The sequence below is a fragment of the Nyctereutes procyonoides genome, unplaced genomic scaffold, assembly GCF_905146905.1.
Source record: "Nyctereutes procyonoides isolate TBG_1078 unplaced genomic scaffold, NYPRO_anot_genome, whole genome shotgun sequence".
In the NCBI taxonomy this organism is placed as follows: domain Eukaryota; kingdom Metazoa; phylum Chordata; class Mammalia; order Carnivora; family Canidae; genus Nyctereutes; species Nyctereutes procyonoides.
Genome location: NW_026575140.1, coordinates 34,576,060 through 34,603,338, shown reverse-complemented (window position 1 = coordinate 34,603,338; position 27,279 = coordinate 34,576,060). Strand labels below are relative to the sequence as shown.

Below are 27,279 nucleotides of genomic sequence, written 5' to 3'. Positions count from 1 at the left end.
TTTCGGGCGGGTCGGGGCGGAGCTGAGGAGTCGGCGGAGGCGGAAGCGACGGCCCGAGGGGCGGGGAAGGGGCTGGCCCCGGAAGGCGGAGGAAACCCTGAAAAGAAAACAGCAACAAGCCGAGCTGCTGTGACAGAGGGAAGCAAAATGGCGGCGCCGAAGGGGAGCCTGTGGGTCAGGGCCCAACGGGGACTCCCGCCGCTGCTGCTGTTGACGATGGCCCTGGCTGGAGGCTCGGGGACCGCTTCGGCTGAAGCATTTGACTCGATCTTGGGTGATACGGCGTCTTGTCACCGGGCCTGTCAGTTGACCTTCCCCTTGCATACTTACCCCAAGGTAGGGCCCGTCCGAACCGGGCTGCACCCTCCCCTGGCCGCCCATCTCTCCCTCCTCCCCGACCGGTGTCAGCCCTGGGAGCCTGGGTGTCGAACGCACACCCTCCAACCGCTGTCTCCCACCTGTGTAGCTCCTGTTGTCTTCCCTAGTTCTCCCCGCACCCCTTTCCTGCTGTAATTACCGGAAGTTTGTGCTGCATCTACCGCGGAATAGGCTGGGGGACGCAGAGATGAACGAGACCGGACCCCTGGCCGCTGGCAGCTGGCTGCGCGGCCGGAGAGACGAGCACTCTCGGGGGGCAGGAGGAGGAGGATATGCATGATGGATGCAGGGTCTTCACCTTCACGGAGCGTTAAGGGATGGCGAGGGGGGAGGGGGCGGGGTGCAGGAGCAGATATGCAAGCCCACAGTAGGTTAGTTCGTAACGCATGTAGACTGAGCGCCCCTCCGGGCCGGGAGCTCCTAGCCTGTCCTGGGGGTCAGGCAAGCAAGACCATTCCACCGTGATAGAAATGTATTCCATCAGCCCTCGGAGTTGTGAGACGCTCGGGAAGGGCTTTCCGCCTGGGTTGAGTCACTGTGTGCAGGACGCTGCCTTAGGGCTTGGGATGGCTTAGAGAAGCAGCAGTTAGGTTTCTGCAAAGAACTTGACCCTTCAGTGCAGAGCGGGTATAAAAATGAGACTGCCGATGGGGGGGGGGGCGGGGGGGCGTCAGGGTCCCAGCTTCCCGAGGGGAGTGACCCTGCTTTCTTGAAACTCCTTTTCCGCCCCCCCGCCCCCCCCCCCCCCCCCCCCCCCGTCCCGTGATGCCGTCCTTTCATCCCATTCCACTTCTCAGGTCTTTTTTTTTTTTTTTTTTTTCATCTTAGGAACTCTGTTTACTCAACATTCTAAATTGTGTGGTGACTCCCCACCCTTTCCCATATATAATTTGGATATGTGCTCCCTTCCCCCTACTGCTTTTCTTTCTTTCTTTCTTTCTTTCTTTCTTTCTTTCTTTCTTTCTTTTCTTTCTTTCTTTCAAGAGCTTTTACTGTTGTTACTGGTCTTTTTCTCCTTGTTTTCCCTTCATCTCCTCGGTGCTGTTGGCTTAAGCATGTGGCTAGCCCTCTTTGCTCTCTCAGACTACAAAGGAAAGGGCCAGTGAACTTTATGGGATGTTCCTTTTGGACAAGTCCTTTGAGGTCTTTGAAATGAAAATCTCTGAATTCTTTCACTGCCCATGTATCTGTGTACGGCAGCATTTTACCTTGCATGAGGTTTATCATCCTTCTAAGTTTTTTTAAAAGATTTTATTTATTTGACAGCACAAGCAGCAGGGACAGGGAGAAGCAGGCTTCCTGCTGAGCAAGGAGCCCAATGTGGAACTTGATCCCAGTGAGCCAAAGACAGACACTTAACAGACCGAGCCACCCAGGCACCCAAGTTTTATCAGTTTTCAAGAAAAAGTGTAGGAGATTGATTATCCTAAAATTTTCAGTCAGACACTAATATAGCAATCAGGAGAGAGAAATAAGAGATTGTGACTTTCAAGCTTAAATCAATGTGTACTGCCCCTGAATACATTACTTTCCTCTCTATTTATAAACCTCTCATCATTAAGAAGACTGTATGAAGAAACTCACTAAGATTTATTTGGCCTGGCATTGAATGGAAACTTATTTTGTATCCTTCTAGTGTTTGGTTGTGTTTTTTTCCTTTCTTGAGATTTTCCTAGCAAACTTGTAGTATGACCCAGAAAGCTGGGAGAATAACTAAAGGATATAAACATTTCTGGAAACTTCAGGTACTTTTATCCACTATTTTGACAGTTTTTAACAATTGAGGTGGTATCTATAAATCATTTTTGCTTATTCGTCAAAGCTGTTCTCAGGAACAGTCATTTGGCTCCCCGTATGTTAGATGGACTTAACATTTATTAACTGTCTACTCTGTTAGTATGATGAGAGATCTATACCCATTATCCCTAATTGTCACAACCATGCAAAGTAGGATTTTACAATTGAGGCTCTGAAAGGTTAAGTGACTTACCTAAAGTCACATAGCTAAGAAGTAGTGAGGTAGTAGGAATTCAGCCCTAAAACTGATTATACTTTGCTGCCCTCTATTAATAAAGTTGTATTAAAAATTAATTTAATTTACTTATTTCACTGATTTCTATGGGCCCTCTGAATTATTGTGCTTTGCAGTTCAGGAAAAAGCAGTGTGCGTTTTAAGAAATCAGATGAAATTAGAAGCTCACCTAGCCCTGTCAGTCTGGTATTTGCAGCTGGAAGATAGAAATCTCATTTTAACAACTCTTTTTCAGAATTAATTATTTGTTGCAAGAAAGTAGGATAGCTGTTTGTAAGTAGTTATTTTAAAATTCCAATATAGTTACCATTTAACTTTCCTCAGAAATACAATTGCATCATTTGTCTGGGTCCAAATACAAGAGACTTATGTTATGTTAACAACAAAGCTAACTAATGCCCACCTGGTCATTTTTTTTTTTTTTTAATGTGTGGGCTCTGGAACCATAAGCCTGGGTCCAATTCCCAGCTCCACTTTTACTATCTGTATATCTTTGCTGATCACTTAAGTTCTCACGACTTCATTTTGTCACCTGTAAAACAACAACAACAAAAACTTCATACCTTACAGACCTGGTGTGGGAATTAAAGATAATGTATGTGGCACTCTTAGCACATAAAACCAGTTTGGTACATACAGTATCAGTGGTGCTAAATATTGAGAATAGTTAGCTTGACTTAGCTCTGAGCAAGAAAATGCATATATTCTATAGATAATTATCATTGAGGTACCTTCTGATTATTTAGTTTCATTCATTTTTGTGGGGAGCAACATTTCCTTGTGCTCTAAATCTAAGGTACATTTAAGATAAGCTTGTCAATCATTTGAGATACATAAACCATGAAATGTTTACTTAGAATGATATTATCTAGTACATGATTCTTAATAGCTACCAATTGAGTCCCTTCTCTGTGCTGGACATTGTATACCTTAAGTGTTAGCATAGTGTCTGGCACATTGTGGGTGCTCATTAAATATATTATTATTATGCCTATTTGTTAGATAGTATAGCATAATATTCATGATACTGTGTATATAAAATGTGAAATCCTTGTCATAAGAGTATTGTCCCCATCTTACAACCAAGGAAACAGGCTGAAAGAAATTGTCACTTGCCAGAGGTTGTACAGAATAAGTGGTGAGGCTGAGCTTCAAAGCAGGGCTGATTCCTGGATCTAGGTTCTTTGCAGCATGCCATACTCTCTTTTGAAAATAGGACTGGGGGGCTTACTGGCTTGGTTTAAGGGAAGAAAACCTACCTGAAAATGCAATGGCATGCATTATAGCTCATACTAATGAGTTCAAGCTTCCTCTGTGCAGTATAAGGAGATGTGGTGCTCCAAATACATAAGAGAATTTCTTCCACTGTTTTACAAAGCTTCAAAAGCTACTCAGGTATGAAGTTTATCTTAATTGTTAAAATTCTTTCAGTTTCACCTTAACAATAAATGCAACCAGAACTGAGGTTCAAAAAACATGCTAGCTTCAAAATTGCAACACTTGTTTAATGTCAGACTGCAGCCATCTCTTCTTAATGGGTTATTGGTGCTGCATAAATCTTACTAATCCTTCTGCTGTAAAGAAATACATACCTTTCTCTTCCATTGGTTGTTAACTGGTATATGCACATGCTATTTGCTTCCTTATTAGGTGCCTGCCAATTTGTACACAGTGGATCACACAGTAAGTTGAGAGGACTCCCTTACATGTACTGGTTGTGTTAAACACTGTGTGTATTTCACCTAACAAAAGCTTAGTGAAGACATTGTCATTAGTCTTATTAAGCAGTTCACGTTTTCCAGTAATGAAGAATCAACCCTATCCTGAACTCCCATAGATAGATAATGTTGCCTATCACTGTTGTCCTCTGTCTTAAAAATCTGTTATCGTGATTAACACTACTACCTTTTATTGAGCACCATCTGTGTCCCAGGGACTATATCAGGAATCGCCATGTTCCAGCATTATTGAGGGGTTTGGAGGTTATGTATAGCCATTATCTCCTTTTCTGATGAGAAAACTGAGATTTAGATAGGTAAAGTAATTTATGCAGTGTCATTCACCTGAAAGATTTTAATCCAGGTCTGGTAATTCCAGAGGCTTTTCCTGTACACCACACTGTTGCTCTTGTTTGTGTTTTCAGTCAAAGTAAGCAAAGTTTAAAAACACTTTTCATAGATGTATGCTTCACTTCTTGCGGGCCTTTATTGCACTATTTGCCATGTGAAGCTAGTCATGACCCTTTTTCCTGAGAAGCCTGATAATTATAAACATTTATGTGGCAGAAGTATGTCATTCATCAGAAGGTACTTGCTTACTCATTTCTACCTTTGTTAAAATTCTGATTATGTCACTGTTATTTTTATTTTTAAAATTTTCCGTCAAAACATAACCTTGGAATATGGGAAAAGGAGATATATAATTTCCCCCCACTAGGTTTCTTTCTTGAATATCACTTTTAAAATAAGAAATTAAATCCTCTTTATGGCAAAGGTCTTGGGTATTACCTGGTTCCTACCGTATTTCTTTCGGTTATAACCTTTTATTGGACATTTTAATAGTAAACCTACTAACTTTGTTTTCTTTTTAACTTCCCCCCCAAGGGAAAAATAATATTTTTTTGGTAATCCTCCTTCTTCTTGAACTCCCTAGGAAGAGGAGTTGTATGCATGTCAGAGAGGTTGCAGACTGTTTTCAATTTGTCAATTTGTGGATGATGGAATTGATTTAAATCGGACCAAAATGGAATGTGAATCTGGTAAGATGCTATGCTAAAAGTATATAACATTGTGGGTTTTTTGGGTTGTGTTAATACTCTTTATATATGTTCCTCAGAAAATGATAGGCATGTTGTTTAAACTAATTTCTAACATATTTTAAGAATTATGAAGTTAGAGTTTAATCAGCTGCTGCTACAAATTTCATGGGCTTTAAATTTCATCTTTAGGGTTCCCTGCTATATGAAAGTAAAGCATTCCTTTGAAATCTCTCCTAAGCCAAAATGGCATAAAGCAAAGAAGCAATTACCATTAATTTATATGGAAAATTTTTTGACTGCTCTTAGATCCAAAAAATAACCTCTCTTAGTCTTTTCTAATACCTTAGGACACATCTTGCTAAGATGCATAAAATAAATCAAGATAAAATACAGATGCTTACACAGTTCAAAGCTATGGTGGCCTGATGCCGAGCTTATTTCCCAGGGAAGGAGCTTGGCAGTGCCACTGTTGCTGCTCAGGAGTGTGTGCTGCCTCTGTAATGGCTAGCCACAAAACAAATGCTGAACACTGTTTTCACTTTTTTTTTTTTTTCATGAAAGCATGAATCCTCTTCAGATTTCTTTTGGTTTGTAAAAATAGATATGAACTTCTGAAAAGTGGAGGCTACTTCTATTTGTTGAGACAACGTTTATTTTGTACTATTGCTAGGACACCTTTGTGTAACGAAGCATTTGGTTTAATTACCCTTCTCATAATTCATCACTACTTTTTCAATGGATAGTATAATTTTCCTAAGCCTTTCAATCAGGCCAGTTGATTTAGCTCCAAGGTCCAAGGTTTTTTTTTTTTTTTTTTTTTTTTACTGAATCAAGCCTTTGACTCACTATTTAATAGTGTATTCTTTGTGGGTCATGCTGATAAAAGAAGTAACCAGAGTCTTTGTCATCTCTTAAACCACTGTTCTTACCTTTTGCTAAAAGAGATGCATTTAATAAAAGAAACCTGTAATCAAGACAAAATTGACATTTAACTTTTTAAAGAAACCATAATGGAATTTCCTCCATTCATTACATGATGCTGTTTATTCAAGGTAGCAGGAGGTACCTTTCTCCCTGTCATTCTGCCATGACTTCTGTCTAAGTCTCCTTGATATCATGACCTTGTTTTTTTGTGGCTCAGTCTCCAACTGGCCACCTTTATATGTGCATAATGCTGTTCAACTTATTGTCTAGTACCTTTGAGAAATATATTACAAATATATGACTGGGTTGGAAAGAAAAATTGTTACAGTGGTAAAGTGTTATGTATCACAAGAGCGAACCAGCTCTAGTGAACCAAATGAAGAGGGTGTATACCCACTTCAACTTTAGAATCCTGCTGTAGAGCATATTCTAAGTTCAGTTTCTCAGAATTTAGGGTGTTAGATTAATTGCTTTGTTTTATTTTTCTTTGCTATGAGAATATCCTTGTTTCTCAGCAGAGTGATCTAGTTCTTAATGTTAATATTGTGTATTTGTGTAAATCACTAAAATATATTGTTTTGTTCAACTCTATGACATAGGTGATGGTAATTTGGTATTTCCATTTTAAACATATAGAAATCAATAGTTGAAGAGGTTAAATAGCATAGCCTAGGTCATATACACAGCCAGACGTGTATGGCGCCAAAACTTCAGGATGCCAGACCACTGTTTTTCCCACTTTGCATACCATAGTGGTGAAGATCCCTTTATGAATGTCATCATATAGCCTGAGCCTGAGTGTATAATCAATAGGTTTATACCTGAACCATCTGACATGTGGGAGGTAGAAGATACAGAGTTTATTAAAATAATATCTTTGCTACTGTTACTGAATTTGAAAATTCATATTGATAAAACGCTTTTTAAGAAATTTTTTTATAAAATGCCAAATCCCTTCTTTTCTATTCTTCCCCCTTTTCTTTCCTTCCCTTCTCTCCTTTTCTCTCTTTCTGTCTCTTTTCCTTGTAATTTGACTGTTTTTCTCTTACAGCATGTACAGAAGCATATTCCCAATCTGATGAGCAATATGCTTGCCATCTTGGTTGCCAGAATCAGCTGCCATTCGCTGAACTGAGACAAGAACAAGTATGAAACAATACTGCCTTTCAGAATTGCCTGCTTAAATTGCACTGATTTGTATTGAAATGTTTATCACCCACTTAGATACTATTTTAGTGTTATATTTTATAATTAGTTTTCAGCAAACAAATTATATGTTTGCAAATAGGAGTGTCACTTGCATAATTACTTTTGTATAATGCTTCACTGTTAAAAGTTACATTTACATCCGTAATCTCTTTAGTTTTTTCTCTTGGTCCAATAATGATATTATCCTCATTTTGCATATGAAAAAACTGAGGCTCAGAGAAAGAAGTTCATAGTTGTGAGTCATTTTTTTCCTACCCCAACTGCCATTGCCTTAGCTTAGGTCATCATCATTTCTCGTCTGTATTGCTAAACTTGCAATCTGTTTTCCCACTTGACCCTTTCTAGTCCATCCTTTAGTATATGTTCAGATATTTATATTCTAAATAGAAATCTCACTGTGTCATTCTCCTGTCTTATATACTTCAGGACCCACTTACAGGGTTAAGTCCAAACCACTTATCATGGTCCGGCTCCTGATTATTTCTCTTAGGTTATCTTTTTTTTCCCCACCCCCTCATACTCTGTACTCCAAATATACTAGATAAAGTTTGTTAATTTTATTAGCTTTTGCATAGGAAGTACAGCCACATGGTATAGAATTCAGAAGGTAAAAAGAATATGTAGTAAAAAATCTCCTACCCCTGTATATCCTAGCCATTCAATTTTCCTTGTCATGTAGCCAGGGTTACTAAGACAGACGTATTTTATGCAGATACAAGGATACATATATTCCTTCTTTTTTAAAATACAAGTATACGTAAAGAATATCTATTCATTTCTTTTTTTCACTGTACAGTCCATTGTATGGATGTATCATTTGTTTAAGCAATCTCTTATTTGGACATATAGGTTTCTAATCTTTTTCATTTATACGCAATGTTGCACACCTCTCACATTTATATCTATAGAATAAAATCACAGTAGAATTGCTGAGCACAAAATATTTGTGTGTTTAATTTTGAGAAGTAGAGCAAAATTCCTCTCTGTGGAATTTGTACCAAATTTTAATAATTGAGATAAAATTCACATACTATAAAATTCACTCTTGTGAAGTATTCAATTCAGTAGTTGTCAGTATGTTCACAAAGTTTTGCAACCATCATCACTAATTCCAAGCATTTTTACCACCCCAAAAAGAAATCCCATACCCACTTCTCTCCTTCCTCAACTCCTGACAGTGTGCCACTTTTAATATATTTCAAATTTGTGTTTTTCATATTACAGGTAATGTTAAATGTGTTTTCTGATTTTTAAGAGCCATTTTTGTTTTTTTTTTTCTCTTAGTTGTATACATACTGAACAGTTCTTAATTTTTAAAGTATGATGAGTTCTTTCATGGTTCTGTTCCTTCTACTCCCCATCCTTTTATTGAATCCCCTTGATTCAGGGCAGGTGTCATTTCCTTTGTGAAGCCTTCTTAACACCTTCTCACCCAGGTTTGGGTTAGGTGCCCTTCTCCATACACACATATTAATCAATTTTTAACCTCTGTTCTATATAGATTACACAGATTAAACATAGGTATACGTTGTTGAGTAAAATATACATGATCTGATCTCCTAAAATTTTTAATCTCAATGAGTACTTGTTTGGTGAATTAATCAGTGAAAAATTTCAGAGCTATTAGTGGGAAAATTGGATCATGAATATAGATCTTTTGATTCAACAAATTGATCTCTTACTCCATAATGCCTCTGTTTTGAAATATAGCAGCATCAAGGCTCTCCCTAAAGTACAGCAAAAGGTGTCCCATACTTATGCTCTGGAGGGGCCCACTGCTGCTAAATAAGTAAAGAAGTCAGAACTGGGGGGACATGATACCCATTAATGTTAAAATCAGTAGCTTACTGTATATACTCAGCCCATAAATACTCTTATCACACTGCCCTGCTATCAGATGTCTCTATTTTATGCATATATGCTTTTGGTTGATTTTTTTTCCCTTCCCCTTTTCCATCAATGTTTATTATAACATGATTTGTTTTACATGAAAGCATTAAGATAGGATGGTATAATTAGTCTCTGCCCCTTCTACCTCTTAAGGCCTTGCTAATCCTTATTTTAATCATATCTTAAGATTCTTCACAATTTTGGACCTGATTTAAAAGCCTGTTATTCTTTTTTTTTTTTTTTAAGATTTTATTTATTTATTCGTGAGAGACAGAGAGAAAGAGAGACACAGGCAGAGAGAGAAGCCAGGCTCCATGCAGGGAACCTGATGTGGGACTTGATCCCGGGTCTCCAGGATCATGCCCTGGGCTGAAGGCGGCGCTAAACCGCTGAGCCACCTGGGCTGCCCTAAAAGCCTGTTATTCTGATAGAGGTGGCAAAATGAAGTAGCCTGGGATTCTTTTTTTAAGATTTTATTTTTATTTATTCATGAGAGACACGGAGAGAGAGACAGACACAGGCAGAGGGAGAAGCAGGCTCCCCACAGGGAGCCCGATGCAGGACTCGATTCTGGGACTCTGGGATCACATCCTGAGCGGAAGGCAGACGCTCAACCACTGAGCCACCCAGGCATCCAATAGCCTGGGATCTTAAGCCTTATCACAGTTCATTTGCGTAGGAAACTGTTTAATGCTAGTTGTTGTGGTAGAATCACTTAACTTTTTAGTCCCTGTCCCAGTAACGATTTGGAGAAACTTGATTAAGTTTGCTCTCTCTCTCTTTTTTTTTTTTAAAGATTCTATTTGTTCATTCATGAGAGACACAGAGAGAGAGAGAGAGTGATAGAGAGAGAGAGTGAGAGGCAGAGACATAGGCAGAGGCTCCATGCAGGGAGCCCAATGTGGGACTGGATCCCGAGACTCCAGGATCACGACCTGAGCCAAAGGGAGTTGCTCAACCACTGAGCCACTCAGGCTTCCCCATGTTTGCTCTCTTGAATATATATATATATATATATATATATATATATATATATATATATATATATATATAAGTCATATATTTTTAAAATAATGATTCAGTGTTTTGTTTTGTTTTGTTTTTAAGCTCATGTCCCTGATGCCAAAAATGCACCTACTCTTCCCTCTAACTCTGGTAAGGTCATTCTGGAGTGACATGATGGACTCTGCCCAGAGCTTCATAACCTCTTCATGGACTTTTTATCTTCAAGCTGATGATGGAAAAATAGTTATATTCCAGGTAACCACTGTGCTTCATAGATTCATCTAAATACCAACAACAGTAAATGTGTATGTCTTAAATGAATGTCTTGGCATAGAGCCATATATATTACCAAATAATAATTACTGATTTGGCCTACATTAAAACATTGGGCATCAAAACACAGTGTTACTTCTCTCTGCCTGTTGGAAGCCTCTCTCAAGCCCATTGGTCCTTATCAAGAACTCTGAATCTTCTAAATTTTATAGTGGTTAAATTGATAAAATGAAACCTCTAGATATGAGAGATAAGAGTAATGAATATACTTTGAATATAAATCATGGCATGTATATATATCACATATGGATATGCTATTTTCCTTTTAATTTGGTAGTTAAATTCCTCAAATGTATCACAAGCTATGTTGTGAGACTTTCTCTTAGGTAATAATTAAACCTTTTAATTATTACTAGTAACAGAACGGCTCACTGTAAGGCTAGAATGTGATTTTTAGCACTATCCTGAGTCTTGGGTCCTTTATACATATTTGGTAATAAGTAAAACATAAGGAGTTTTTTCTCTTTAAATTCATGAGTAAATCTCTATGTCCTAAAGCTAATTAGCTTAAAGTTTAAGTTAAATCTCAGAGCGAAGCCCTCATTCATTCCTCATTAGATACGAGATTCACTTTGTTTCTCTCTTTGTATCAACTTGAGCATAACTAGACTGGAGAAACTCCCACTCCAGAGGATCTGTGCTGTATGGAGGATGAAAAGTATAGAGTATTTAGCTGTAATGTATGAATTACGCATACTTAGGGAAGAATGGAATGTTTCAGATGAGAAAAATAGAGATAATAGGTGTTTAGCTCAAAATTTTGGCAGTCTGCTAAGTTATTCTTGATCTACTAGAATTAGCACTCATTTTTGCAGGATATGATATTTAATGCAGTATGTTGTAATTTGTCCCTGCTTTTTAATTTTTTTTTAATGTTGTCAGAAAGTTAAACTGACTAAATACTTGACGATGCCAGAAATCTGTCTGTTTCTTTGCAAGGCACCGGCTCTGATGTTTAGGAAGTGCAATTAAAATATATTGTGGCTAATGTGTTTTATTTTTTATACCATACTTCTGTTACTTTTTCTCAATTTGAATGTTTATACAGATGATGTGTTATAGAACTTGTTACTGAGAAAAGCATAAGAAGTACAAATGGCTTAATTGCTTTCATTATCATTTTAGTCTAAGCCAGAAATCCAGTATGCACCACAGTTGGAGCAGGAGCCTACAAATTTGAAAGAATCGTCGCTAAGCAAAATGTCCTGTAAGTTTTATTTCAAGTAGCTTGGGATAACAACATTAACAAATCTGGTTGTGGTTTGGATTTGGTTGTATGATTGTTCTTACGCTAATAGAAAGTAAACAAATAATTTTTAAACAGTAGTTTAGGATCTGGAGAGCTTGTTAAAAAACAGATTTCTGAGCCCTACAATTTTAACTTGTAGGAACATAAAACATCAACCTAAAGCTGAGCTTACCTTTTAAAATGTCCTCATTCATAAGAATTTGCAAATAAAATAGGAAATCCATAATGTGGTAGAATAACCATTCAGTTTTAACATGCCAGAGGAACTTGCATTTATTATCAATGTATCAGATTATACTTATAAAAGCAGCTGGGTATCTGTACAGTGTATATATCTAGGAGTAGTCATTTGAGACTAGCTTTTGGGATATAGGATATCATAAATTGTACCTTATTATTTCAGCAGATCTGCAAATGAGAAGTTCACAAACCCATAGGAACTATCTTGAAGATGGAGAAAGTGATGGCTTTTTAAGATGTCTATCTCTGTATGTATTCCTGTTTATTTGTATGTATAGGAGATAAAATCTGGCTTGTATCAGACAGATACATTCCTTTTTATTTTAAAATTATATTAGCTGTTCAGAAATTTAAAAAAACTTGTTTACCTTACCTTGTTCTACCAACTTGTACTTTTTGATATTTTAGTTTATTTATTTATTTTTAGAGATTTTATTTATTTATTCATGAGAGACACAGGCAGAGGGAGAAGCAGGCTTCCCCGCAAGGAGCCTGATATGGGATTCAATCCCGGATCCTGGGATCCCACGCTGGGCCAAAGGCAGACGCTCAACCGCTGAGCCACCCAGGCATCCCTATTTTAATTTATTTAAAAGATAATACACATACCACTGTAATAAAACTCAAACAGCTAGTTTTCTTCCCAGTACAAAAGCATTCTTGTTCTTGTTAAGATTCTCTGATTTATGTTAAGAAATATGTTTCTCCATATGTTTAAATCAAGCTTTAAAGTGTATCTGAATGGTTTGGGGTTGGATTTTTGTTTTTATCTACAAGACCGCACCTGAGGCTAGAGAAGGTAGATGAGGGGTACAGATTAAGGAGGGCTTTGTATTCTATACTAAGGAGTATCAACTGTATGCCCAGGATCCTTAAAGATGGCAGGGAAAGCAGGCAGGCAGGAGTAATGGGTACTTTACGCTCTACTAGGAAGGAATATCAAGCCTTCTGAAGGTCGAGTGGGGTTATTAAAATATGCATACTTCCCTTCCTCCAAAGAGTTCTGATATGAGCTCTCCTCGTCTACCTCCATAACCCCCTTCAAAAGAGAGAGACAGTGGCCCATAGAACTTACTGATAATTATCTACTGTGTCAGATATCAGGCCAAGCATTTGAGTAGAGGTGGTAAACAAGTGCTTGCCCTCACAGTGTGTATGCTCTGGTGGGCTGTTCTGTCTCTAGTGTAACACTGTAGTAGTCCAAACTGCCTGCTTCCTGCAATTTCTTATAATTAAAAGAGTTTCTTGACAGGTTTTATCAGGTATCAGTGGGGTTATTTTGGTACCTAAAGATTAATTCCTTTTACCTAACACAAGTCTTTAAAGACTGGATAAGAAAATGAGGATTTAACTTTAAATTTTCCCTTCCTTTCATTTCTAAACCTCCTTTTGACCTTGGCAGAATTCAGGTATAATTTTTCTCTCTCTGATATTTAGGATTTTTGTTGCAATTTGATAGTCTTATGAAACCTAAGTGATCAATCTTAAGTTACAGTTTATTCTCAATACTGTACTACCTGGCATCTTATTGGTGACTTATTATCCTTTAGCATTTTGTCATTGTATTTTATGTTCTTTTAAATCTAACATTTTCAAAGTAATTTTGTAAATGTTTAATTTAAGAAATAACTAATTTTATAACTAGAACTTTAATGCCTAGAAGGCTCTGTGCATAAACATGAATTATAATAGTATTCTACATTTTAATTTAAAAAATAACTCTTTAAAATACCTTTCCCTTCAGTGAGCTCATTTGACTCTTAGAACAGTACCTGTGGGGCAGCCTGGGTGGCTCAGCAGTTTAGCGCTGCTATCTTCAGCCCCAGGTGTGATCCTGGAGACTAGGGATCAAGTCCCACGTCAGGCTCCTTGCATGGAGCCTGCTTCTCCCTCTGCTTGTGTCTCTGCCTCTCTCTCTCTCTCTCTCTCTCTCTCTCTCTCTCTCTGTTGTCTCTCATGAATAAATAAATAAAATCTTTAAAAAAAAAAAACAGTACCTGTGATAAGTAGGTGGGTCAGAGATGAATTGCCCACCCCTAAGGTTATATATCCATCACATTAAAGTTCAAATCTAGCTTTTCTAATTCTGCATCTTCTACTCATCCAGTTCTGGCACAGGTGTCTGTTTCCTAGAATCATGAGTTTTCTGTGATGACATGCAAGATCACCTAGCCTCAGTGGAATCTGGTCTTTTGACTTTTAACTGCAGTGCTTTTTAATAGTACAACATAGCTGTTATGGAGGTACCCTTAGCTTCCAGAATGGAAATTGAGGTCAACTCATTTTTTTTCACTTGCCATTTCTTTTCGGAGAGTCTGTTATGTACCAGAAACTGTGTCAGGGACGTGGGACCTAGAGAAAGGTGTTCAGTGTCTGCCTATATGGAGTTCTCAGGTCTAGTATGATAGAGACAGACATGCAAACAATAAACAAGCAATGATGATTGCTATATATCATACACACCTCATATACAGAGTACAAGGAGTATACCTTCAAAGGAAGAATTGACAGAGGACATAGAAATAAGTCTTAAATAATGAAAAGAGATTTTGACTAGTGTAGCATGTTTCTTTAATTTTTTTTTCAGCTGTGCTGGCTTTCTACTAAATATATAAAGTATATTAATATGTATGGAGAGTTAGATCAGAGACCAAACTGAGTGGACAGGAACTAGATAGGAGAAGGAAAGTAATCAAATCTAAGTATGGGAAGAGGCATCTACGTGAAGGATAGAAGATCAAGTTGAAGAGCTGTGGTAAATCCTGCAAGCACTTATGAGGTCTGAATTAGGTAATGGACAAAGGAAACAAGAGATAACGGAGACAGTTAAGAATCTGTATGATTGTTTTGTTGTGGAAGTGGAAGAAGCAGATGGACTTTAAAATGAGCCCCAGTTTTCTTGCTTAATTAACTAGCTGTTACTGGAATCCAGATATCAAATATATCCTTCTCATTTCATGGAAGGAAATTCCTTAGTACTTGGGTTAGGCTGGAATATGTAAAGTGGGTGTTTTTTCATTAAAAATATTTTTTATGGGCAGCCCTGCTGGCGCAGTGGTTTGGCGCCGCCTGCAGCCTGGGGTGTGATCCTGGAGACCCAGGATCGAGTCCCACATCGGGCTCCCTGCATGGAGCCTGCTTCTTCCTCTGCCTGTGTCTCTGCCTCTCTCTCTCTCTGTGTCTATGAATAAATGAATAAAATCTTAAAAAATTAAAAAAAAAATTAAAAAAATATTTTTTACTTTCTTTCTAAATTGGAACACTTACAACACCATGTAGATATTCCCTGCTTTTAGATGCAGTGCATTTTCCAGTGTCTATCTCTTTTGCTGGGAGACAAATAATGACTGTGCATACATTTTCCTTGGCATGTTCAAGTTTGGGCAAGCCATCAAGTGAATGGGTTATGGTGGTAAGTATAGACTCTATATCAGGCAGTACTGGATGAGCACAGATGTGAAAATCAGACTGCCTGACTGCCTGTAGTAATTATCACAGCTTTTCAGAACTGGACTATTAAATACTTAAAAATAGCTTGACTTCTTCCTATTCTTTGAATCTTAATATACAGTTTGGCAAACAATAGATCAATTATGGGCAAAACTGTTGCTAATTCTTGTAACTGGCTGACTTTATGATATTTTAAACATAAGAAAAATATAACTATCTTTTTACTAAGATATACTAATAACGGGTACAGAATGGCTCATAAAAGATGTGCTCTTGTAAATTGAAATTAAGTAAATTGTGTCAGATTGTTTGAGGTATTCTAGGAACACTAATTTCTGGAAGCCTATTGTGAGTCCTTTTATAAAACAAATGATCATTTCATAATGTACCTATTGTATACCTTAAATCTTTTGAGATACTGGGTTTTCTTAAAAGAAGTATCACTATAGTGCCTTGCAGAATAATGTATGACATATGTATAGAAGCATATAATTTACAGTACACTTTGATTTGCATTATCTCATTTAGTAATTGAAAAATGCTTTTGAAAATAATTTGTTTTAATTTTATATATTTAGCAAAAAGCCAGTATATCTGATATTTTAAATTGTAGAAGTGATAGCCATGATACAGAAACTTGAGAAATGGAGGACGCTAATATAAAAGCTATTATAATATTTCCTTCTGGGTATGTTTTTTAAATAGTTTTAAAGGAGTACAATGAAGTTTCCGTTGTATTATTAAACTAAGTGCACAAGGTTAATTGCCTTTAATTATTAAGAATCTGTTTTTTATATTATGAAATTTTAACATGACTAACTTGTTTTTTAGTAACTCTGGCTGGATTTTAACCACAACTCTTGTCCTCTCGGTGATGGTATTGCTCTGGATTTGTTGTGCAACTGTCGCTACAGCTGTCGAGCAGTATGTTCCCTCTGAGGTAAATTTAATTCCAGCCCTCCAGCCATATGAACACTGAGCCTTGTGATTTACCTTTTTAAATGCCTTATTTGTGGGATCCCTGGGTGGCTTAGCGGTTGAGCATCTGCCTTTGGACTAGGGCCTGATCCTGGAGTCCCAGGATTGAGTCCCACATCGGGCTCCCTGCATGGAGCCTGCTTCTCCCTCTGCCTGTGTCTCTGCCTCTCTCTCTGTGTCTCTCATGAATGAATAAAATCTTAAATACATACATACATACATACATACATATCTTATTGGTTAACTAGAAAAACAAGGCCTCTCTACTAATAGAATGAAAGATTAGGTGGTTTTTATTTTTTGTTGTTTTTTTTTTTTTTTAGATTTTATTTATTTACTCATGACAGACAGAGAGAGAGGGGGGCAGAGACACAGGCAGAGGGAGAAGCAGGCTCCATGCGGGGAGCCCGATGTGGGACTCGATCCTGGGATTCCAGGATCATGCCCTAGGCCAAAGGCAGACGCTCGACCACTGAGCCATCCAGGTGTCCCCAGATTAGGTGGTTTTAAGCACACATGGAAATGGCAGGTGTGCAGCAGGAGAATCACTGTTTCTGGTTTTCTATGGTGCTAAATACCAGAGTGACATAGACATTGGCTGGTTTGAGTAAGGTTTCTCTCTTTTTCCCCGTTTTTTTGAGCCTGAAAAGAACCTGTTGACACCAGTTCAGTTTCTAAGGTGATCTGAAAGAAGAGAGACTTGTAGAACTACTTAAAATTTTAAATTAATTGCCACAAGTGTCAAGGAGTAGTTGCTGCTTTAGAATCAGCAAGGCTGGAGTATGTGATTTTGAGTTAATGTGTATTGATATCTAACCTGAGAGAGATGGAGAACTGTTGTGACTTCCTTGGTAATTAAAATTTAACTGGCCCAAGAAACCTAACTGTGTAAAGGATTTTTGTTTTAGGAAAAGGCTATAATTTGGTGATTCAACTTAGCTTTCAAGAAAAGAAAGTTATTTATATAGCTAAATAGAGGATAATAATGTCTATGGACATCAAATCCAACTGAAATAAACTTAAGTTTCTTGTGCCTCCAAAGTGTTATAGAAAAAGATTTAAAGGAAGAAAGGAGAGACGTTAAAATAGAATCTAATAATAAATAGTTAGCATGTGCCTAATGGTGCTTGAACAATTAGACTGTAAAGATGGCTTTTTACGGTAAGGTTTATGTATGAGTAATGATTATGATAATATTATATTACATGTTTTTTATTAAGATGCTGTGTGAAAAAAGCAGCCAGAAATTAGAACAGGATAATGTTGGTAACAATTATAGAGTTTTTTAAAATTTACAAAATATTTCCATGTATGTTCCATGTCCAGCAATATTCTAGAGCAGGTTTTGTTACTCATTTTATAGACGAGTAGATAGTAAAATGTTTAGGTAACTTTCCTGGGTTTGCACGGCTGTGAAAGTATTGAGACTGGAATTCAGCTTATATCTTTTGACTTGCAACTCTTTTTTCCTGTGTACTCTCTTCCCTAGGGCTGATAAGGTGGTACAAATAATAAATGTATAAAGGGTTAAGGAAACCAGAGTCTATGTATTGAGATCGTCAGGGAGGACTTTTGGATAATGGGGGTCTTGACCTGAATTTTGAAAAATGAGTAGTGAGGCATAGATTAGCAGAGAGAGGAGGGTGGTTAATTTTCCCAAGTACAGACAAGAATCAAATGTCAAGTGGGGCATCTGGGTGGCTCAATTTGTTAAGTGTCCAGCTCTTGATTTCAGGGTCATGCGATCAACCCCCATTTCAAGCTCCATGCTGGGTGTGGAGCCTGCTTAAGATTCTCTCTCTCCCTTTGCTCCTCCCACCCCCTCTGCACTCATGACCTCTCTTTCTTTCTCTTTCTCTTAAAAAAAAATAGCAATCAGGGAAGTACTGTAAGAAATTGACTTGATGAGAAGAACTTAAATTAGGAAATCAAATGGATAAAGTTAGGTTTGGGATGAACTTTTGAATTGTGGAAGTATTAGAGAATAGGTAAATTTCTATAGAACTCATCTGTATATGATATGAATATACTGATTACATTCTCTGCTGCATTACCTACTTGTGTTCTTGTTAATTCTGATGTTCATATTTTAATCATTTTGTTGTTACTGATAAAACTGAAATTACTTATCTTACATAGGAATGCCTTTGCCTGTTACTTCTTTTTGAGCTGCTTCATGCTCTCTACATCCTCATATTAATAAATCTTTGTTGACCCCCACCCACCCACTGTGTGGTACCTCGTTCCTTCCTTTTTGTATCATCAGCACAGTTCCTTTTCCTTACTCCCAGGTACCCCTTGTCAAAGAAAGATTCCATAGAGATCCATCCAGTTATTGTCAGGAAAGACTGAATGGCTGGCCTCAGGTGGAATTTACCTGATCAATCTACCACAACCTGGATCCTGGTCCCCAGGCCTACTGACTGATGTCGAGCACTTTCTCCCAGGCACTGTTCTAAATGTTTTATCTGAATTGGCACATCCAGTCCTTTTCCTCACAGTTCTGGAGGCTGGCAGTCCAAGATTAAGATCCCAGCAGGGTTGGTTTGGCACATTCAGTCCTTTTAGTATCTATGTGAGATGGCTGCTATCATTATCCCCATTTTCTGAATATGAAAACTGCAAAAGAATATATAATTGCCCCAATATCACTTACTAGTAGTGGCAGAACCAAAATTTGAAGCCAGGTAATCTGAAGTTTCTTTAATTAGCCTGAAATCATAAATAGGAGAGTTGATTATGTGTTTCATATCAGGAGCTGATCTCCTGTGTGCCCTCTTTGACACTAGGAAATAGATACCACCTGGACCACATGGTTCATGTTTTTGAGCCAGGATCCTTAAATTCTCTCTTATCCAAACAATTCTCAGATGGGCATATCACAGTTTTTCAGAACTGGACTATTAAATACTTAAAAATAGCTTGAATTCTTCCTATTCTTTGAATCTTAATGTATAGTTTCCCTTACTCGACTTAATGGATATGACCTCTTCTCCTTGTGGCTTTGGCTACATCTTACAGACCTAGGGATCTTTCCCTCCCTTTCAGATGACTCTTGATCTTCTCTTCCTTTCAGATATTGTCACTGCTCTAATAAATTTTGTTTTGACTGTACAGCTTTCATTCTGTGAGAAATTCTCTTGTTTTCCAAGTTCTTTGGGGAAATACCTCACTGTTCCCACATATGCCCCTAGACCCCTGTGATCATAAAGCCTTAGGCTTTATGATCAACACTACACATGGAGTTCTGTCGGCAGTTCTGTTATATGTCCCCCAGACACCTGCCATATGTTTCTTTCTCACCCCTCTCTAGAATTCTGCTACATATCCTTAACAATCAAAATTATGGCTACACTCTCAAAAGTCCTGTACTTTTCTAAGGAGATATATATTCTAGAAAAATGTATGGAAAACAGCCCCTTAAGATTCACTGCTTTTAGGCTTTTTTTTTTTTGTATATGAAACCCACTTTGGCTAGGTAATAATGTTTCAGATACTTTTTGTTTGTTTTAGAGATGCTATATATTTATTATCGAAATTTGTAAAGTACATATAAAGAGGCAAAAAAAAATTCATCCAAAACTGTTGTAGGCTAAAGATTTTATTTATTTATTTATTTATTTATTTATTTATTTATTTATTTATTTATTTATTTATTTGACAGAGAGTGTGAGTAGGAGGGATAGGGAGAGAGAATCTGAGACAGACTCCTCATTGAGTGCAGAGCCCAGAACGGGGCTTGGCTGAGGACCATGAGATTATGATCTGAGTTAAAACCAAGAGTCAGATGCTTAACTAACTGAGCCACCCAGGCACCCCTGTAGTGTTTCCATTTTAGTGGATTTCTTTTCAGCATAAGTAATTTGTAATACATACTAATATTTTGTTTCTTGTTTCAAAATACATTTCAGTGTAAATGCTCTGTCCCTGATAGTTTTTCCTCTGTTTGCTGTAAAAATAGCTTAAAACTGCATTAGAAAAGTTATGTGGTTTTCTTGACCAAAAGCTACCTCTTTGCACTTTCATAAAGCTTTTTCATTGTTTTCATTATTGAAATAGAAGTCATTTTTTATCCCTTTTCATAGTAACTTGCAACTTCACTTTGAGTTCCACAAGTATAACTTGTGTGAGCAATGTTATGTATATTTTGTTATATTATTTACATATATGATATTGTATGTTTGTAGGAAATCATAAGCCTGCTGAATGTGTGTCTTTTCAGTACTGACCTAGTATCTGGGAGCTCAAACATAAAATAGAAAAAGCTTCCTTTTCAGTCACTACAAACAAAGTTTAAAATGGTGGTAATAAGATAGAAGTGTGATCTTAGAAACTTAAAAGCAGCTTTGCTTTTCTTGTTTAAGAAAGCTCTGTAATAATTGAGCCTGCTTTGCATGTAGTGGTACCCATCATATCATTTGATTATAATGACCACAAAAAGTTGGCAAATAACTCATTTTTTTGGTTGATCTTAAAGCAGTATCATTTTTGAGTGGCTTGACTTAGATTTTGATTCTCATTTCTCTATTTTTTTCCTGTTTCTTATTTTTTATGTCATTTTTGAAACTTCTTGTGATGACACTTTGTCTTGTTGAGTTGTCTACTTAAGATAAAGAGTTGTCATTCATAGTGGTCCTAGTCAGGCAGGTCAACCTTGACATGGGAGAACAAGATGCAGCAGGATTGGAAAGCTCTTCCTAAAGATCCAGCAGAAATCTGCTATTGCAACAGGTGGTGATATAGATGCTTCCTTGGTGTTATCTCCTCATCGCTGTGCTTTCTTTTTTTTTTTTTTTTTTTTTTGTCAAGATTGTGATCCTCTGATTTCATGTGGTCAGTTAAAAAGGGTTTTAGCTCTCTTGAGCCACTCCCATGCAGCCTTGTTGCAGAGTATAAGCCAGACCCAGTCCCTGCCCACCCTGGTCTGTAGTGCTTGCAGCTTTTCTCCTTTACGAGGCCTGAGGAAGTGCACCATGGAGAGGAGGAGGTGGAGACTTCTGCCTTCCAAGCAGGAATTGCCGAATTCATGTTTCGTGTCATTGATACCTTCCATTCCAACAAGGAAATTCTCCCTTGGGAATTGATCAGTAATGCTTCTGGTGCCTTGGCCAAGATTCTCTGTGAGAGCCTGATAGACCCTTCCAAGTTGGACAGTGTTAAAAAACTGAAAATTGATGTCCCCAACCCCTAGGAACACACCCTGACCTTGGTGGACACAGGCCTTTACATAACTAAAGCCAACCTCATAAATAATTTGACAATCATTGCCAAGGACTAAAAGCGTTTATGGAACCTCTTTAGGCTAGTGCAGACATTTCCCTGCTTGGACAGTTTGGTAATGGCTTTTATTCTGCCTCCCTGGTAGCAGAGAAAGTAGCTGTGCTCACAAAGCATAGTGATGATGAGCAGTATGCCTGGGAGTCTTCTGCTGGGGTTCCTTCACTATATATGTGGACTATGGTGAGCCCATTGGCCGGGCTACCAAAGTGATCCTCCACCTTAAAGAAGACCAGAGTACTCGGAAGAGGCTGATCAAAGACGTGGTGAAGAAGCACTCACAGTTCATAGATTATATCATCACCCTTTATTTGGAGAAGGAACAAGAGAAAGAAATCATTGATAATGAGGCAGAGGAAGAGAAAGGTAAGAAAGAAGATAAAGATAATGAGAAGCCCAAGACTGAAGGTGTGGGTTCAGATGAGGAGAGTGATAGCAGGAAGGACAACAAAAAGAAAAGGAAGATTAAAGAGTAATATATTTATCAGGAGACCCATTTGGACCAGAACCTGTGATGACCTCATTCAGGAGGAGGAATATGGAGAGTTCTACAGGAGTTCTACAGGAGCCTTACCAGTGACTGGGAAGACTACTTGGTAGTCAAGCACTTATCTCTAGAAGGTGAGTTGGAATTCAGAACATTGCTGTTCATCTCCTTTTGGGTTCCTTTTGATTTCTGAGAACAAGAATAAAAAGAATAGTATCAAACTCAGTCTGCCATCTATTCATCATGGACAGTTGTGATGAGTTGATACAAGGGTATCTCAACTTCATCCATGGCTGTGGTTGACTCTGAGGACCTGCCCCTGAACATTGCCTGAGAAACACTGCAGCCGACCAAAATCTTTTTTTTTTTTTAAGATTTTATTTATTTTTTTCATGAGAGAGAGAGAGAGAGGCAGAGACACAGGCAGAGGGAGAAACAGGCTCCATGCAGGGAGCCTGATGTGGGACTTGATCCCAGGTGTCCGGGATCACGCCCTGAGATGAAGGCGGTGCTAAACTGCTGAGCCATCCAGGCTGCCCAGCTGACCAAAATCTTGAAGGTCATTTGCAAAAATACTTTGAATGTATGCCTTGAGCTCTTTGCTCTGGCAGAAGATAAGGAGAACTCTAAGAAACTATACAGGCCAATCTCTAAAAGTTAAAAGCTTGGAATCCATGAGAACTCGACTAATTGGCAACTCCTTTCTGAGCTGCTACACTATCACACCTCCCAGTCTAGAGATGAGAAGACTTCTCTTTCAGAATATGTCTGACATGAAAGAGACCTAGAGGTCCATCTATTACATCACTGGTGAGAGCAAAGAGCAGTTTGTCAGCTCTGCTCTTGTGGAGCAAATGTGGAAGCAGGGCTTTAAGTTAGTTTGGATGACCAAGTCTATTGATGTATACTGCATGCAGCAACTGAAGGAGTTCGATGTGAAGAGGCTGGTCTCAGTTGCGAAGGAGGGCATGGAGCTGCCTGAGGATGAAGAGGAGAAGAAGAAAATGGAGGAGAGCAAGGCCCAATTTGAGAACCAATGCAAACTGATGAAAGAAATCTTAGATAAGGTGACAATTTCTGGGGCACCTGGGTGGCTCAGTCAGTTAAGCATCTGACTCTTGGTTTTGGCTCAGGTCGTGATCTCAGGGTCCTGGGATGGAGCCCTGCATTAGGCTCTTCGCTCAGTGGGGAGTCAGCTTAAGGATTCTCTCTCTCCCTTTTCCCTTGCTTCTGCTTATGCCCCCCCCTTAAATAAATCTTTAAAAAAAAATAGGTGACAGTTTCCACTAGGGTTTAGTCTTCACCCTGCTGCGTTGTGACTAGCACCTACACTTGGACAGCTAACATGGAGCAGATCATGAAAGCCCCCAGGCACTTTGGGATAACTCTGCAATGGGCTGTAGGATGGCCAAAAAGCACTGGGAGCTCAACCCTGACCACTCCATTGTGGAGACACTGCAGCAGATGGCAGAGGCAGATGAGAATGACAAGATTGTCAAGGACCTGGTGGTACTGATGTTTAAAACTACACTTCCTCTTCTGCCTTCTCACTTGAGGATGCCCAGACCCACTCCAGCCATATCTGCCTCGTAGTCAAGTTAGGTCTCAACGTTGATACAAATGAAGTGACAGCAGAGAACCCAGTGCTGCTCTTCCTGATGAGCTCCTCCCCGAGGGTGATGAGGATGCCTTTCTCTTGGAACAAGTAGATTAGGAATTTCTACTTGCAGACCTTGTGCCCTCTGTGTAGTGTCCCCATGGCTTCCCCACTGGCCCAGAGTGGCCCTGGTTCCCTCTGCTGATTCTGAGCGGGTCTTTTTCTCTCCTGTCCTCTGTCTAAAGCAGGATACAAGGGCCTCAAGACCTGTCTCTTCCCACATTTGACATTGGGTTTGAATGTGTGATAATGGGTTTTTTTGTTTATTTTGTCTGGAAACCAAAGTATGCAAAGTAAAGAAGATACAGTTCTATAGAAAAGAAGATGGAGAAGAAGAAAAGAAGAAGAGTTTTGGAAGATTCCTAACAATGTTCACATTAGTAAATCGTGTACATTTTTGAATACCTTCCTGTGTGCCAGACTCTATTCAAGAGACTAGAAATACAATTGAGAATATTATGATCAAGATGAAACAAAGTGAAATGATGAAGGCTTCCAAGACTCAGTAAGTAGGGTAAATAGGTCTTAAATTGTAATAAACATTATTTTCTTTGTCTTAAAAAAAAAAAAAGACCAGGACTTTGCTGTTCAGAAGTGTTAAATCTGATAAAAGAATCAGAAAATAATATAAGTGCCACAGTTTTTAAATCCAAATTCTATTAAGAAACTGAGTTTTAGAGCTTTAAGGAGCTTATCCATGATCATGTAACTGGTTAGTGGCAGAGCCAAGCCAGTAGCCCATACATATTTACAAATTTACTTTTAACTTTTAGAGGTAATATGTGTGACCTCAATTGTCTTCTTTTTCTTCACTTCTCAGATAAACTAGTTAATAGTTTAAACAACTTTTCCAAGTAATTACTGCATTTTAATTTTATTTTTATCTTGTTATCTATTTTTTCTTCTTCTTCTTCTTCTTTCTTCTTTCTTCTTCTTCTTCTTTTTAAATCAACTTTAGACATTATCTAAGGTCTTCCTACTGAAGGATTAGGAATTTGGTTCCCTCTTACGGTCTCCCACATCATCTTCATCTCTTCACATTCTGGTTTTTGTAATGTAAATTTTGTAGACTTTTAGTGATTGCTTTATAAGTTTCACCTGGCTCCTTATTACTTCTTTTCCTTCCCTCTTTCTTCCCATACTCTGTCAATTTTCATTAGTTATTTTGACCCTTGACAATAAAATGTAAATGTTAATTCTTCTGTATATATACTTCCATGCTTTGCTACTGATTGACTTGAAAAATTAAAATCCAGTAGACAGCGTTTACAATATTATGATTATGTAAATATCCAAAATAGAACCAGATACAGGGGTGAATAGAGTCACATAAAAGCAAATATAAACCTGAATTACTTAAAATTTTCTCAAGAGAATCTTCTCACTATCTCTGCTTAATGGAATCTTCTTTTGTTTTGTTGTAGTTTTCTTCCCATTTTCTAAGTCATCTCAACTACTGCGGTTTCTTGTATTCTAATGCGTTTTGCTTTCTTGAATTGCTTTTGCTTAAGTACTTTCTTAAGTAATTTTTTCATAAAAGATACTTGGGTAGTAAACTTATCAAGTTAACACTGTTGAAAATCTCTCTATTGTACCCTTGTATTTAATTGGTAATTTGAGAATACAGAGTAGACACAAAATCAGTATACATACTACAGATTAACCAGTCATTTCTCTGCACACATTTTATACTTTCTCCCTGTTCTAGATAGCTTCTTCCACTTCGATGTTTGAAATCATTGCATCAGTTCTGGTTGCTGTTTCAAGGCCTTTAAATGCTGTTAGGTAAAGCTGTGAAAGCTTTTCTTTCACAGTGCCCCAGAGCAAATTGTGACATGTTAATTCTGGTTTTTAAGGAAGCCACATTATATCAGATTTGTGTCTGTCTAATCCATCAACCACTGAATTTTTCTGGAAGATACTCTCATATTGGAAAAGGATAAGGTCCTGGGCTCCCTCCTTGTTGCAGGATAGTCATTGCCTTGAAACTGTAAGCAGCAGACCACATCTGAAGCATGTCCAAGTAAGCAGCCATCATGACAATCACTTTTAGAACATTTTCATTACACCAAAAAAAACCCTCATACTTAATTAGTAGTCATTCCCACTGCCTCCCAAGGACCACCACCACCACCCTGAGCTATAAACACTCAAAATGTGGTCTCTCGTGATTGACCTCTTTCACTTAGCATTATATGTTCAAGGTTCAACCATGTTGTAGCATGTAGCAGTATCAGTAGATACTTAATCTCCTGAAAGTGCTCTTTATTCAGCGTCTTTAAAAATACTTTTCCGGTATCAAGTACTTTTAGGTGGTTTTTGTTTACATTCTAGTCAGTTTCCCTGAATGTCAGCACTTCAGTTCTTAATTGATAGATTCGGAGATATGTTGCTGTATGAGTTAACAAAATCTACCCATTTCCTAGTAAAAAATTTTCACTTTGCTTTTCCAAACCTTTAGGAGATAGACCTAATCCAAATAGACCTACTTTGGTAGGTGTTAGACATAACTGTTATACTCCAGGGAGTTTTAGGTTATTTACACTGATTCTATGTTATGCTTTCATTCTTTTGTTGTGGTGTCCTCTTGGATATGACAGTGATCATTTGAGGAGCTTTTATACATTTATGAAGAGATTTGTATCTGTATTAAAGCATTTCATGTGTATTCTTTGTTCTACTCATAGCCTTTTAAAATATCTTTTTCCAGTGTATTAAGTCAAAACTTACCCCCAAATCACTTGATCACTTTGTTAAAAGAGCTAAGATCTTAAAGGAATTGATCACCTAATACATTAAACATCCAGAATCCGTGCTTTTGATTTGATCACACTAACTCCATTTAAACCTGAGCAATTTTTTCTTGATACTTAGTTGTTAATACTTCTAAGTATTTTAAGTTGGGACATGTGGAAAAGTTTTCTTTGGCCATTGATTGAGGGCTAAATCACGTATCAGTCACACTGAATTAAAGGCATTCTTCATGCTTGAGAATGTCTATAGAATTTTTTGTTTTACCAAATGCCCTAGATTAAATTGTTATTTGAAGACATACTCAGAGAGGTTCTTAACTCTCCAAATTGTTAATGTGCATTGATTTTCTTTTGCAGAAGCTGAGTATCTATGGTGACTTGGAATTTGTGAACGAACAAAAGTTAAACAGATATCCATCTTCTTCTCTTGTGGTTGTTAGATCTAAAACTGAAGACCATGAAGAAGCAGGGCCTCTACCTACAAAAGTGAATCTTGCTCATTCAGAAATTTAAGCTTTCTTTTCTTTTTTAAAGTAAAGGGTTAATTGACATCTAAATTTCCATTCCTCATAGAGCTTCTCAAGATGGTTTCATTGGATATAGGGCTCAAAAATCACTTTAAAACACAAATAAAGTTACCCAAATCTGTGAAGACTGTA

At 37.9% G+C, this 27,279-nt stretch overlaps 1 protein-coding gene and 1 pseudogene across 4 annotated transcripts; both read left to right on the top strand.

Annotated features, from left to right (window-relative positions):
* The first annotated feature begins 84 nt into the window (after positions 1-84).
* Positions 85-27,279, top strand: TMEM59 (transmembrane protein 59). 4 transcript variants are annotated; one of them, XM_055307130.1, is made up of 9 exons: positions 85-336; positions 4,061-4,093; positions 5,063-5,168; positions 7,144-7,238; positions 10,299-10,451; positions 11,655-11,736; positions 12,182-12,266; positions 16,300-16,408; positions 26,978-27,279. In XM_055307130.1, exons 1-9 carry the CDS (start codon positions 148-150, stop codon positions 27,131-27,133), a joined length of 1,008 nt encoding a protein of 335 aa, XP_055163105.1. In that variant the 5' UTR covers positions 85-147; the 3' UTR covers positions 27,134-27,279. The 4 variants fall into 4 exon arrangements, with proteins under 4 accessions (XP_055163105.1, XP_055163106.1, XP_055163107.1 ...); XM_055307131.1 differs by having other exon boundaries at positions 86-336; positions 12,185-12,266; XM_055307132.1 differs by lacking the exon at positions 4,061-4,093 and having other exon boundaries at positions 87-336.
* LOC129497800 (heat shock protein HSP 90-beta-like) lies at positions 17,558-26,970 on the top strand (annotated as a pseudogene).